The 15,742-nt window shown below is 33.7% G+C and overlaps 1 protein-coding gene across 2 annotated transcripts; it reads right to left on the bottom strand.

Moving 5' to 3' along the window:
- Positions 1 to 4,879: 4,879 nt before the first annotated feature.
- LOC147399861 (zinc finger CCCH domain-containing protein 11-like) lies at positions 4,880 to 14,530 on the bottom strand. Of its 2 annotated transcripts, XM_086445405.1 has the most exons (9): positions 14,159 to 14,530; positions 13,960 to 14,044; positions 13,711 to 13,851; positions 13,493 to 13,581; positions 8,860 to 9,051; positions 8,560 to 8,690; positions 8,373 to 8,472; positions 6,179 to 6,217; positions 4,880 to 5,453 (listed from the first exon to the last, which is right to left on the bottom strand). In XM_086445405.1, exons 1-9 carry the CDS (start codon positions 14,327 to 14,329, stop codon positions 5,277 to 5,279), a joined length of 1,125 nt encoding a protein of 374 aa, XP_086301531.1. In that variant the 5' UTR covers positions 14,330 to 14,530; the 3' UTR covers positions 4,880 to 5,276. The 2 variants fall into 2 exon arrangements, with proteins under 2 accessions (XP_086301531.1, XP_086301532.1); XM_086445406.1 differs by lacking the exon at positions 6,179 to 6,217 and having other exon boundaries at positions 14,159 to 14,526.
- Between the last annotated feature and the right edge of the window lie 1,212 nt (positions 14,531 to 15,742).

Below are 15,742 nucleotides of genomic sequence, written 5' to 3' on the forward strand. Positions count from 1 at the left end.
GAATGAAATTTTTTAAGTCAAAAAATCATTAACGAAAAATAAGAGGGGAGGGGTGTTGTGTTCAAGAATCTTGCAAGGACTCTTGACTTTACTCACTTTCCCTATTTATTTATGATTTTTGAGAAACTTCTTTTTTGAATTTTTATTCTTTCATTTGGTTGATGGATGATATAAGATAAAAAGATAAATTTATATATGGTGTTGAAAATATTAAAGTCTTCGCTCAATTATTTTTATAGTTAAATAGGAAAGTTAGAAATAAAGGGACTGGTGTTCATGATTTGACTTACTAGACAAATAAAACTCTTTAAATATAGAACTTTGTGGTGGCCCATTCCCTTGGGCACATTATCATAAGTCAATTAATCCCATTTTCCATAGTGGACTATCATTAGTGTCCAAGGGATGGGCACATTATTATATTATTACAAGTCAATTAACCTAATATAAAAAAATTAAGTTGTGGGGTCAAATAAAGTTCTTTTAAGGTTTCGTTGTCAAAGGGTTTTTATTTTTATTTTTATTTTTATTAAATTATTATTATTATTATTTATTTTATTTTTTTGTTGGGGGGGGGGGGGGGGGGGGTGGTTCAATTTAGGTATAAATTATTGTTTATGGTTAAACATTTGTAAAAAAAAAAAGGTAGCATCAATGTTTGGAAAAATTACTTAATGAATCCTTATAGAGGGATTTCTTTCTAAAAACCCCTTACTCTTTTTTTTTTACAATAATTTGATAATCCAATTAATAAACTTTTTTCTTTTTAAATACCCTCTAATTTTTTCACAATAATTTGATAGTCCAATTAATAAACTTTTTTATTTCTTAATGCCTCCTCATCCCATTTCAATAATTAAAATTGATGAGTCAAGTTGTAGACCAATCTTTTATAATTGTCAAATCAATTATTATTAGTTGTCCACATAACTATTAGAACATGATTCAAGATTGACGATTCAAATCATCGAGAACGAAGATTTAAATGGTTAATCTCAACCATTTGATCAACATTTTATAAGCGTTATGGGGGCATTACGAAAGAAAGATTTTACTAGTTGGGTTGTTAAGTTACCTCCAATAGTCCAGGTGTATTTAGAAAGAAGTCCCTATTACAAGGTTCATTAAGTAATTTTCCCTTAATATTTTAGCCACACCAGTGTTATATAGTTTTTGTTTACTTTTTCACGAACGTCGTTGCTTTAGAGTAAATCTAGGTGGGAGTGTGGGACCCATGGCTTTTAAACTCGATATCACGTCTTGTCTCGTTCAGCTCGGATACCGAGTCATCTCAGATGAGTTTTCTGATACGTTTGAGACGTCTCGTGAGATAACTCGAAAAATTGTACATGAAATGCAAAACTCGGTCAAAAAAATCACTTTGTGAATTGATCTCGTTCAGCTCTGATACCAAGTTAACTCGGGTAATACGTCTCGATCTCGGACGAGTTTAAAAATCATGGAGGGACTCACTCCACCTGATATGATAATGGGACCCAGTTAGGTGAACTTCTAGGACAAAGTCAACTTATGCAAAGACATTCATTGTAGAATTAGAAAAAAGTCAATGTCAGATAGAGAGTCAACGTCTATTGTTTTAATCCATGAAGACTCATGAGTCAAACCCTTTTAAATTAACATTTTTTTTTATATATTTAAACAATTATTTCCTTTTATTACTAACTTCATTAGTTATAAATGGTCAAACAAAAATCTTAGTCTTCTATATAAAATGCAAATAGTTCATTTAATTAATTTATAAAATATAAATAAAAGAATTTTATATAAAAAAAGACTCAAATTTTCAAATTGTCGATTATGATAGTCGGGTCTTACCAATTCATTTGAACCCAAATGTGAAACGTTGCCATGTGAGTTCATTTTTCTTCCCTAAGATCTCTGATGGTGCATTTTGTGAGACAATGTTAATTTTCTAACTTAATTTGATAAAATAACTTAAAAACTCATTGATCGTGACATGTATAAGAATTATAGATTTTTTTTTTTCTTGAGGATACACAACTACACATATTTATATGGGGATGTACAATTGTGTATCTTGAGGGAAAAAAATCTATGATTCTTGTACATATCACATCAGTGAATTTTTGAGTTATTCTATCGGATTGAATTAAAAATTCATATGCAATTATGTATCCCAAGAGAAAAAATTTAAGATTCTTGCACATGTCACATCAATGAGTTTTTGAATTATTCTATCAAATTGAATTAAGAAATCGAAATAGAGTGTGAATCTAAGTTTAAAAGCTTGAGTGTAGGCCAATCAAGGACCGCCATTTGAACATTATAGAGAAGTATTTCATTAACACTGAGTTGATCAGACAGTGCACAGGTAATCATAAATTTATTTCCTCGAAATACAACTTAGAAAATCAACGGTTTTAGGTCAACTCAGTGTTGGACCCAGTGTCCAACGCAAGTAGTATTAGTAAATCATATTTCGAACTATCGTGTTGTTTGGGACTAAACGTGGACTTTCGAACCTCGAAGTGGTCAAGGAACACATCAAACCATGATTACTTTTTCATAGATCAGGGTTCAGTTAAGTTTTGTTTTGTTTGGGCACACGTGTGAAATGTCCAGAAGCGACCCTCCTCAGTTATGAAAGTCTTCCCCAGTCCATTTTCATGATCCATCACAATCACCCCCCACCTGTACTGTTAGTATTATATCATAAAAACTGGGCCCACAGTCTCTCCAACCCAGGTTTGATCAAGGAAAACCGAAGTCTCCAGCATTGTGATTAAAAAAAGTGATTTTGCTTTTAAAAAGTGGAGATGACGTGTCAAGAATTGAACTAACACTTGTCCAGAATCCAGATCGTCTATGATCTTTGATCAGATGAATTTTATGAAAATAATAATAATAATAGGAAAATTACTTAAAAGATCCTGACGGAGGGATTTATTTCTAAATAGTCCCTAAATTTTTTGTGGTAGTTGAATTCATCACTTTTTATTTATTGTCAAATTCGACACTGGTAAAATTCACCCATTTTCGAGTATTTTCAATTAAAATACATGGAAAGATGAATTAAAATTTTCAGATAACGATTTGTTTAGATAATTTCAAATCAAAAGTAGCATTCTTGATCGATTTTCATCCAAAAACTAAGAAAAAAAAAAAATCCTTGAAATTGTTTCTTTCTTCTTAAATCCTTTTCTGGCGGAATGGAACCTTTGATTGCACATGGAAAATAGGATAAAAAATTATATTTTTCATGTGTTTGATTACATTTTCTCATGAAAAATCATTTTTCACCACATCCAAAAGTTCAACAAAAATTGGATTCCATATTTTTCATTAACAAATTAAAACCCTAACTCATCTATTCTTCCTCCTCCCCACCACCACTATCATAATCGCTATCACACTCAACCTCAATCTTACCATCACTGTCTCTAGCCACCATCGTCGACCACCTTCTTTCTCCTCTCTCTCTATCTCTCTCTCTCTCTCTCTTTCTCTCTCTCTCCTTTTCTTATTCTTCCCTCACCTCCATTGTCATCACCACGTCCTCCTTCTTCCTCATCTTCTTCTTCTTCTTCTTCTTCTTTTTTCCCTCTTATGTTCCTAAAGCAATATCAAATAATGATTTCAAGTTTTCCATCCTAGTCATTTGTTCACTATAATTTTTTTCATGAATTTTGATTCTCCATGCAATCAAATACACCTTAAATAATTTTTCCTAAAATAGAATAACTCCTTCCATGTATTTTTTTTTTTTTTTGGATAACGATCTCCTTCCATGCATTTCTAGCCACTCGAACAAAATTATTTGATTTGAGGTTAGGATTAAATGCGTTATGGGTGCATAAAATTTTCAAAACACGACCCATGATTTGGACAGCTTAATGTTATGAAAAACACTTTCCTCACTTAGCTTAGTAAGATTTTAAGCTTTCCTAAGAGTTGTTTTGCAAAAATGGATCACCACATTGGCAATCCAACACCTCTAGATTTCTGGGAAAAACTCAGATAAAAAAAAATAAAAAATAAAAAGAAATTGGATCTTATGGCTACCAAACTTCCACCATACTCCTAAACTTAAATTTAAAATTCAAAAGTGAAAAATAATTTTTTTTTTAAATATTTATTTTATAAAAGCTCATGGAATTTCATCCTCTACAACATTGAAGCAATAGATCATGCTTTTGTTTTATTTTTATATCACAAGGTGAGCCAAAAGCGTGGAATCCTTACTTAGTAAGGCTAGTCAGACTCAAGTGAAATAAGTACCATTTAGACGAAATAAGTAACCACGGAAATACAATTTTCTATTTTAGATATTAAGTAAAAGAGTCGTGCTGGACTGATCACAAGATTGGACCTCATATCCCACATCTAGACGTGAAAGTGGATAGGAACCATAGATGCTTTTTCACTTGTATCTCTAGGAAAGTATCTATGGTTCCCATGCACTTTCACAACCGGGTGTGCACAGAACCATAGATCTTTTCCTTGAGATATGAGTGAAAAAGCATCTACAATTACTATCCACTTTCACGTTAAAATGTTCAACATAAAGTCCAATCTTGTGGTCAATCCAGCACAACTCGTAAAATTGTCATGGATATTATGAATATCCATGACGCAAACATATACTGAATCAATGAGTAAAAACAATAATCAATCAAGCAATGCAGCTAAGCTCAATAGAACTTATTGATAATTACCATCAAACATGAAGATGTTGGGATCTCAAGAAAGTACCTCAAACTGTCATCATGGAGTCTGGATACGCCTTAATAACATTATGTTCAGCTAATGAGGAACCATGTCTTCTTGCTACACTTCTATTGACACAAGAAACATTTTTCAAGGATACATATAATAAGTATTATTCAAAAAATAGGCAGACTTGAAAATTAACTTAATAGAAAAAAACCATTAATTTCCATTTAATTCTGACACTCGAGTGAACCAATAACAATGTTTTCACTCACACGTAACATTTTAATTTTTAAATACGGAAACTCTTGTATCAAAACTAAGTTCTTAACCACCTATTGAACCGACAATCAATACATCAAAAAGGTCACTTGAGAACCTCAAAAAAAATATTCTGGACATGCAAATGATTTCCTCTTCGATAGAATTGTTGGCTACAGTTAAAATAGGATCACTGGTTACCATCTTCAAGGGTCCCTGTTCAGAACTGACTGGCACAGAGGACACCGATGATTGTCATTCGTGCTCTAAATTGGCATAGCCTAACACTTACAATGTGTGAGAAGTACGTCTCTTTTTCAAGATTATGCTTCGATGCCTGGTTCGCGGATCTGAATTGATGTTCTTGACAGGCTTGCTTCCAGCTCATTTAACTCATCCATGTCTAGTTCGTCATCGTCATCATCATCAGGAAGTACTTCGGCATCAATGACTGGAGATTTCAAGGTACTTGGCCCTTCAGTGGCAGAATTGTTCTTGGCCTGAAAAGTTAAATATAATTAAAATGTGAGCATTACAAAATTTGAACTCATTAAGGCTAAGAGGAAGTTCAATGTAGACGGGTAGAACATGCAAGAGAGCTAGAGGTGACATCTCAACCACCTATAACAGGGAGGTCCAACAATATGTCACCCTATCCTCCTCCCTTAATCAAAGTCATTCATCTATATACATTAATTGAAGAAGACACCCCTGTACACATGGAAAAGCTTTGACCAACTATATAGCAACGCCTTAGTTTTTAAGACACAATCATCCACATCATCCGCGCTCACAAACATTCATTGGTTTCTTTCCTTCCAAATCTCCCACACACGGGTAAAGTGTATATGTCAAAAGAGAATACTCCCATTTCAAGATGCATACACTAACTGAATATATCATCGATAAAAAAAATAATAAAAAATAATAAAAACTGAATGTATCGCCCAAGATAGAGTGAAATAGAAAAATAAGATTCATGTTGCCAATCACAATATTTGGGATAGAGCATAAGATGACGCCGATAGTTAACTCAGAACCCCTTTAAATAAAAAGTAGGGAAAGAAATATAAGAAAAGTAAAAGAAAACATTTCTATAGACCATTACTTCTGATATAAAACCACAATTGTGTTTTAACAATAGAATACATTAGTGTACGAGGGATGGGAAGTAACTTTTATAATACAAAGACCAGTAAAATAAAAAAGGTGAGAGTGAGACTACCTTAAATGTTAGGAAGTATCGGATGTATCGGATATATGTCTGCCATGGCAAAAATCCTAAAAGTGTCAGACATAGCTTGTTAAAGTCTCTTTTTTCTAATCTTAATTTTGGGAGAGGGGAGATTAAGAAATCCAATTTAATTGTTTATGTGACATGCGTCTCCGAATCAGTATAAAACAGGAATTACTCAGCCAATTCTATAATGTTCTGATATAACCAATACAATACTTCAACAGAAAAGTAGTGGTCGCTGGGGAACATAAATCTTGATGTTTTGCATTATGAAAATTACTTGGCCAGGCCGTATTCATTTTCTGATGCAACCAGGGTGTTCCCAACCCCTTTGAAAGTGAGACTAATCCCTGCAGATGTGCCCAGCCACCACAAACAGGAGTATTGGGTCAAGTCGCGGGAAGAGAGACTCGATCTCACGACCCTGGGGAGCATACCCAAGTCGCTGAACCACTGCTCCACCACTCGGGTGGTTGGCCAGGCTGTTTTTTCATCCTAAACTAACCAATTTACTCCGTTCAACACTGGTTTGAAGTTGAGCCTTGGAGAAAAAGTATGTCAACTGATCAGTAAATCAAAGGATACTACAAACTAGAAACTGTTACTCTACCTTAATAAATTAGGTAAGAGGTGTAGTACACTTTCTGGATGCTCAAAGCAGTGCCAAACTGCTGGCAAAATCATCGGCTAAGCAAGGTAACACTACCTCATAAATAAAATGCACTTAAAAAATGTTATGTAATTCTTGTATGATCCTCACGATCTTTACTTTATTTTTTATCAAAAAATCTAAGAGTTTTAATTTCATTGTGCAATGATATATCTCTCATTATGCACTTTACTGACAAGTATAATGGCATGAGATGATGTTAGAATTTAGAACAAAATGAATCCATAAACACTACAAACTTTACTAAAACATACTACTCGATACAACGATCTATTAGACTGTGTCCCTAGGCACTGTGATGCAATCATATCACATCTCAATTGGGTATGTATATTTCTACTTCTAAGCTTTCACATTAGTGTACAGGTGTATTTCTATCTAGGAAGTGAGGCAAAGGTCAAGAAAGGACATTTATACACATGAAGGCCATTTTAATATTACAACCAGGATATGCATTGACCTCAAGATAGAAGGACATAATAAGATTGTCTAGTAAATGCACAAAGATGAACATAATATAAAACCTTCTAGGTGTCAGATCTAGAGATCAACATACCCAAAAGCGCAAGAACATAATATGGAACTCAGTTTTCACAATTGTTGATAAGGCATTGAGGTTGATTATTACGCAAGTATATATTTTCATCCTTAACATATAGCATCAGCACAGCATATTTTGCATACATCAGCAGTTAAACATTTTTTTTAGTGTATGGAAAGCACTAAACTTCTTTCTTTTTAGTGTATGGAAAGCACTATTTAGATATTTGAACTCCCAAGCCTTTTAAATGTTGTTACTTCCTTGAAAATCATAAATTCTTTTAAATTTCCAGAGATAATTAAAAATATATATAACAAAACACAACTGAGTTGGAACAATTGTGTGTGAGACAAACATCAAATCAACTACAGTGTTGTGGGAGACAAACCTCCCATCATCTACAATTTTGTGGGTTAAACCTCCCATCAAGTTATAGTGTTATGGGACCACTTTATTTCCTTTATTCTTCACCTCCTCCAATTTTACTATATTTTCTCTTCTACCTCTTTTAACCCACTTTATTATTTTTCATATTTTACCCCTTTAATCTCAATTTTTTAATAATACCCCTCCAACTCTATTTTGTTCCACTTTTACCCCCTTAACCCAAAAGAGGATGCCCCTATAACTTTACTATATTTTCTTTTTTACCCCTTTAATCCACTTAATTGTTTTTCATCTCTTACCCCTTTAATCTCAGTTTTTTAAATAATACCCCTTTCATCAAGCTATACTTTCTTGGGGAACACTTTATTTAATTTATTCTTCACCTCCCCTAACTTTACCATATTTCCTCTTTTTAATTCATTTGATTATTTTTCATCTTTTACCCCTTTAATTCAATTTTTTTTATAATAATACCCCTCCAACTTTATTTTTTCACTTTTACCCCCTTAACCCGAGAGAGGATGCCCATGCCATAGGCACAGGTGAACTCTAGTAAATAAATAAAAGAATTCTGGAAAGGTTACCTTCTCTACCGTGTCATTAGGTTCTTCTCTTTGGTACTTTTCATATGCTTCAACATCATCCACAAACAAGCTAGCATCTGAAAGAAACAGCTCACGGCCACTACAATGGGTGGAAAATTCAAATTAATCAATAGCATTTTAAGCAGAAGGCCTAACAAAGTACAATAATCATGATAAACAAAAATACCTCATGCGGTCATTCTTAGCCCTCTCTGCTTGCTGTGCAGAAAGGCCAGCTTCTCTTTCTTCCGTTATTTTCTTCTTCCAGCGCAAGAACAGCTCCGTAGTCATCGGGGTTGAAGTTGCTACTTTTGCACGCTAAGGCCAAAACACAATATAATCAAATATTAAAACTAATGCACTAGATTTAAAATAAGTAATCATCTAAGACCCAAAACGTACAAGGAGGGATGGCAGCATAACAATACCACTATTGACTATTGTGATATGGAAGAGATTAATAATTAAAACTAAATCACATGATTACCTGATTTTCAATCTCTTCCTCGACAGATATCATCTTTTCAGTCTCTTCATCCAATAAAGCCTTCATTTGAGATTTTAACACATATCCTGGAGGAAGAGCATGTCTGTAGTGGCAGTCTTTACCACCATTTGGACATACCCAAAACCATCCATACTGTTTCTTCTCCACTGCATCCAGAAAGTATTTGCAAACCTGAACACATATCCAGAAGCACAAATGAATAAATATTTGTTTTACTCAATAAGAGCCATAATGTGATAGGAAGTGTAGGTCATACAAATACATTAGACCTAAAAAATCAATAACTATTTCCATGTGAGATGGTACTCATGATAATTCTAAATCAATACATTTTAGCATTAAGTTCATAACCAAATAATGGGCTTTTGGCCATTAGAAAAGTGTGGATGGTGAAAGCAACTCAAACAAAAATATCCATTACAACCTGCCACATCTGAATATTGACCGGTGGCAAGGAAAGAAGACACCAGCAGGTCAAGTTAACACCTTGATACAAATTCTCCTATGTTGTGAACCAGTTCTCACACCAAAGATGTTAATCAATTGAGCAAATCAAGTGAATTCATGCACAAAAGAAGTAGGTGGCCTTCATCTTCCTAACTCCTTCCACCTCAGCAATCAGTAGAACAACCAAGCCAATGAAGATCATTTTCCTTGCGAGAATCGTCGTTTCTCTTGCAGCCGGTTAGGAATTTCTGAAACCACTGACTAAAGAAGAATCCATGGACAATTTTTCTTCCATCGCTAAACATATATTCAGCAAATTGAGCAAGATCATGGAGCACATTTCTACCATGAGAGTGTCATTGGACAAAGGTGGTTCATGGGACACGCAGTACAGTCATGTGCAGATGGTTCCACAAGATACTATCTTCTCCATACAGATCGTGAGGTGGTAAAATCTTTGTGGTAATACCATAGACCTGGGATCAAAACTCCTCCTTCAAACTTAGGGGAATGATAACGTCCAAGACCGCATGGGAAAGTTAGTAGCCTCCTACTTTTTCTCTTGGAAAAAAAATGCCCTTTCAGTTACCTTAAATAGTACTACCTTATCGGGTACTTTTTGAAAAAGAAACGAAAAATAGAATCTATTGCTTCCATGTTTCTCTCCCTCAATCTTAAGTTATAAAACTCTCCCTCTTATCCACGATTATCTCCTTCTACAAGATAAGTCCACCCTCTCTACCATTAATTTTCAATGTTTGTTAATTTGACTATAGAGAGTACAATGAACTTTGTATCCTCTACAATCAGTAATATGATTAACTCAAGTGCATCTTTTCTTACTAAACTGAAGAACTTTATTTTCAAGATCTAATTATAATATAATTTTATTAACTATTTAGATTTTATTCCACAAAATTAGTGTCCATTGTGAATTTTGATTACATATTGTTTAAGGCATAACATAATAAAGTTCAATACATGCAATAAAGCTCAATGTTGCATTTGCTTTCAAGATTTTCAATTATATCTTCCAGCCCAAAGGTCAACCATTTATGAAGTTTATTCTTGATGCTAGGCACACAAATGAGATGTGGAAGTACGTGATCTAGATTATAAAATGAAGACATCTTTGCCCAGTTTTTAATTTTCTGAAAGCAATTTTCTTATAACCTTACTATCCAAGTGAAGAAATGTTGAATTATGTTAGGAAATTTAGTATTGTAATCAAAAATAGGGATAAGCTCAGTAAGTTTATTTTAATAAAGACAATAGCTATTAGAGAGAGAGGCGTAATTAAGGGGAGAAGATTTTATAATTTTACAATTGAGAGAAAAAGACATAGAAGATAAAGAATCCATTTCCACTTTGTTTTTCAAAAAAAAAAATTTGCCCAATAAATAATACTAGTTAAAGTAACTAAAAAGGCCTTTTTTGTAAAGAGAAAAAGTGGGAGGATGTTAACATCCTCATGCGATCTTGGACGTTAGCATTCCCTTATATATAGCAAGGATAGACCAGATCATCGACCATACTTAATATGATAAACGTACGCATTCTTTTACTAAGGCTGCCAATGGATGACAATAGGTGTCCAGTACGTGCTTCCAATGATTATAAACTCCTCCCCCTATACAACTTTGACTTGGCCAATTGCTTCTCAATGAATTCTGCATTTGGCTCTAGAATTGGATGTGAACCTATAGGCTCCAAAGCCATCACCTTGAATTTGTAGATGTAGCAGAATTAATTCCCCTATTCCCTTCGTCAAGCACAAGAAAAATGATGATCCTTTCATGACTCACCTAGCCAATGATTGAACGAGAGCATGCCTTTATAATCATTGGAACCACATAATGGGCAATTACTGTTGTCCATTGGCGGCCTTAATAAAAAAGAATGAGCACGTTTATCGCATTACGTACGGCCAGATGGAGATGTTAGCATCCTCCCACTTTTTCTCTTGACAAAAAATGTCCTTTCAATTACTTTTAACTAGTATTGTTTATTGAGAAAAATTGTCTAATTGAAAAATAAAGTGGAAAGGGATTCTTTGATTTTCACGTCTCTTCCTTTCAATTTAAAATTACAACATCTCCCCTTAATTACACCTCTCACTCTCGAACAGTTATTATCTTCATTAAAATGACTAACTGAGCTAATCCCTATTTTCGATCATAATACTTTCATAATATCATCCAACATTTCTTCACATAGATATTAAGGTAAGAAAAAATTTGCTTTTAGAAAATCAACAAATGGGTAAAGGCGTTTTCACTTTAGAATCTAGATCATGTGGTCTATGACGTTGGGTAACTATTTGTTCTGCTCCATATCTTATTTGTGTGTCTAGTATCAAGAATAAACTTCATAAATGGCTGACTTTTGGTTAGGAAAACTATCTTCAAAAAATTAAAAATCTTAAAAATAAATGCAACCGTGAGATTTATTGTACGTATTAAACTCTATTATGTTACAGTTTAAATAATTTGAAACCATACTTCACAATGGACACTAATTTTGAGAAATAAAATCTAAACAACTAATGAAATTGTATTATAATTAGATCTTGATAATAAAGTTCTTTAGTTTAGTGTGAGAAGAGACTTGAGTTTGTCATATTACCGAATGTACAGGATACATAGTTTATTGTATTGTCTACAATCAAATGAACAAACATAGAAAATTAAAGGTAGAGAAGGTGGACTTATCCTATAAAAGTAGAGAAAGAGATAGAGAGAATCGTGATGACAGGAAGGAGTTTTGTAACTTGAGATTGAGGAAGAGAAACGTGGAAGAGATAAAGTCTTTTTCTCCTTTGTTTTTTTAAAAAGACAAAGGTACCCACTAAGGTAATACAGTTAGAGTAACTGAAAAGGCATTTTTTGTCAAGAGAAAAGTGGGAGAATGCTAGCGTCCCCCTCGGTCTTGGATGTTAGCATACCCCATATAGGGTGGCATTCGGGAACCAACGTTAGAGAGCCAACATAGAGCCAACACATTTGTCCTATGTGGCTTAAAAGTTTTGGATTGAACTGATTTTTGGTGAAGATGATCTCTATGGTGAGGAGATCATCCTCGCCAATAATCAGCCGAATCTGAAACTAAGTCCATCAAAAGTGGTTTAAAATTGTGAACTATCGATTTTTTACCGAAAATTTGTAAACCACTTTTGATGGACTTAGAAATTTTAGATTCAGCTGATTTTTGGTGAGGATGATCTCCTCGCCGTAAAGATCATCCTCACAAAAAATCAACTCAATCCGAAACTTTTAAGCCACATAGGACAAATGTGTTGGCTCCCGAACCTAACCCATATATATATGTGTGAGTGTAATTTCTATCCATCAACTGAGACAATCAAACAAATCAAGAGTATCATGAAACGTAAATCTCATAAGTGTAGTAACTATAGAAATTGACATCTTGGCTTATTTTTGTTGATAAAATCAATGGGGTGGCTTCTAATTTGACTAGGAGGATAGATGGGTCATGAGAGATTTCAGAATAATCATTCTATTAGGTGATTTCCTAAAAAAGATCATGATTACTTTCCAGCTAAGTTGATCTAGAAATAACCTACGGTCTAAGGTGGCTTGTATCATGTGGAGGGCTATGCAACACAGGTTTGTTTCGTGTGGAGGGCTATGATTGACACAATCCTCACCACCAACCCCCTGATTAACCAAGAGCATATCAACTGAAACAAGCACATTATGTGCAACTTTTTAGTTGAATCGACAGATCAACTCCTCATTCATTGATCTTTTGCTTGGATAATTTAGGTATAATTTTTCTTGGATTTTGGCATGAGATGAAGATGTTGAGATAGGTTAAGGGAGTTATTTTCCAATTGATATTCCAAAACATTCATTATGTAAGGTAACATCTTATGGAAAGTTCTTCATTGCGAAGTGTGTTAATCCATTTGAAGAAATCCAAGTGACTTATATAGCATAACAATCATACCTACACATCTTGAGCTACAACGGTCATAGGATGTCAGCTTACAGCACATTTTGTTTGCAATGATAATCAGAAGCATGGATTAAAAAAAAAACTAAAATTTAATGAATAAACAAATAAAATTTTATCTTTATCAGTAATCAACGTACTACAAATTATCTTAAATTTCTACAGCTGAGATGGAGAATAGAAAACTTACAATCTCAGTAGGTTTATTTGGGTTATACTCAGTCTTCTTTGACTCCACAACCTTCTCCAGCATCTCTTGATCCCAATCCTCCATTGTTTCTTTAACCAAACAGAATTAAAAACACCCAACAACACATACAAACATAAAAAATCATGGAAAAACAATAATTCAAAAACAGTAACAGAAGAACCGATAAACAAACCAATCAAGTCGTTAAATTTAATCACCTTCATCACGCTTATCACTGTAAATATCAATCTTTTCTCCCTTCCTCTGGATATTCAAATCGTGTGAAAATTTGCACTTAAAACCCTTAGTACATTGCCCCGCTTTGAAAAATTCGCATAATATTGACTTGGGATCAACTCCTGAAGCATCATCCCAACATCAACAACATACATAAAATCAAATCAAATATAAACTTAAAATTAGCATAAATGGTTGAAAACCCATATTAAATTAAACAAAAGACGTACCAACTGGAACCTTGGGCTGACTAACAGCAATCTTAAACAAATCACTCAGCTCCTTCTCTCTTGCCTTCTCCTCCTCTTTCTTTTTCTGTTCCCCACATTAATTTTAGAAAAAAATGAAGGTTTATACAGTTAAAATTTACAAATTTGCAATCTTTATGCCAAAAAGGATCTTTTGGGATTTGGGGGATAAAAAACTAACCTTGGCGGCGATCTTGGAGGAGTCGGGCTTGGGTTGTGCGGATTGCTGGATACTCTGAACGTATTTCTGGACATTTTTGCTCTTGTTCTTGTTTTTGAGTCCAAAGGTCTTATCTTCGACCACTTTCTGCTTCTTCGCTAAGTCAGCTTTCGATTGCTGCTTTGGAGGCATCGCTGATCAGCATCAAAAGAGATTCAACTCAAAAGCTTTCTGTTATTGTTGATTTTTCTTCAGTGTTTCTCTGGATCTGAGCGAAATCCAACGAAGATTGCTTGATTGATTTCTGTTTTTGGGAAGTTTTTTCCTTTTTTTCTCTTTGATCTCTACAAGGGATTAGGATTTTTGTTTGTGCTTCTCTATAAGAGGGTTTATTACGAAGAGGAGATTGTTTGAGGAGTGGTGTTAAATTACCGAGATTATCCTTTGCATTTGGAAAATTTACTGATATATTGGAAGTTTCTAGGGTTGCGATTTGAAGAGCCACACCACGTGTGAGATGCGATGGGAATATTTGTAGGTATAAGGGTAAAATAGTCGTTTTGTCTAGTCTTGATTTATACACACGTGTGTGGGTTTAAGCAGATGCAAGAAGCCCATTGGACTATTGGAGAGTGGAGACCGATAAAACAATTGGATAATTTAGAAATAACCCTTCAATTTTTGGTGAATATTTGATATACCCCTTGAATGCAAGGCTTAAAATGGGTCAGATTTTATCTGAAATCCGAGTGATACAATTGGATAATTTAGAAATAACCCTTCAATTTTTGGTGAATATTTGATATACCCCTTGAATGCAAGGCTTAAAATGGGTCAGATTTTATCTGAAATCCGAGTGATCCGGATCCGAATTTAAAGGGTTTAATTCCTTAAAGTATATCTGAATTATAAATAAATAAAAAAAGGGTCGGATATGGCTTGATGTACCTTGACTCAAGTTGGATTTGAGTCGAAAACGGATCCATCCCTATATCTGCCAACATCTGAATGATATATTACCTTGTAAGTTATATTTTATATTTTTAGGATATTTTTTTACAATCAAACTAGTGTTGGGCACAATAGTTAAGGTCTCCCTCAATGAAGGAAGAGGTTTTCAGTTCAAGTCACACGTTTAATAATTTTTATTCAAATAACTTGAATGATTCAAAATTATCCAACCCAACCAGTCTAGATTAATTAATTCGGTCAGGTCTGATTTGAATATGAATTTGATAAAAATAAAATGGTTCATATATGATTTTAACTAGTAAGATCTAAGTTGAATTTAGATTTGGATATGAATTCAAATAAAATTTTTAGATATGGATATACTCATATCTAACCCGAACCCAACCCTTTTTAAGCTCTATTGACGGGTGATCTTCCAAGTGAGATTAAAATAAAAAAACCTATCTTTAACTTTGGGTTTCAATGACGTTATGATGAGATCTCTTGTTCTTGCTTGATTTGATTAATTACTTGAAAATCAACTCTATTTTGTATTCTAACTCATTGTAAGGAAATATAAACAATGATTTTTATTTGGATTATGTTTACAAATAAATCAAGAATTGAAAACAATGGGTTCTTATAACAAAAGCT

This window comes from Akebia trifoliata, chromosome 6, assembly GCF_017979445.1.
Source record: "Akebia trifoliata isolate Shusen 1 chromosome 6, ASM1797944v1, whole genome shotgun sequence".
Lineage (NCBI taxonomy): Eukaryota > Viridiplantae > Streptophyta > Magnoliopsida > Ranunculales > Lardizabalaceae > Akebia > Akebia trifoliata.

What these genes read in the sequence shown, in the direction of transcription:
- LOC147399861 (XM_086445405.1), bottom strand. Translation starts at nt 14,329, where the DNA reads ATGCCTCCAAAGCAGCAATCGAAAGCTGACTTAGCGAAGAAGCAGAAA. An exon ending in CAAATAAACCTACTGAGATT is followed by an intron (nt 9,052 to 13,492) that starts GTAAGTTTTCTA and finishes ATATGTGTTCAG; the next exon opens with GTTTGCAAATACTTTCTGGA. An exon ending in AGGAAGAGATTGAAAATCAG is followed by an intron (nt 8,691 to 8,859) that starts GTAATCATGTGA and finishes TTTTGGCCTTAG; the next exon opens with CGTGCAAAAGTAGCAACTTC.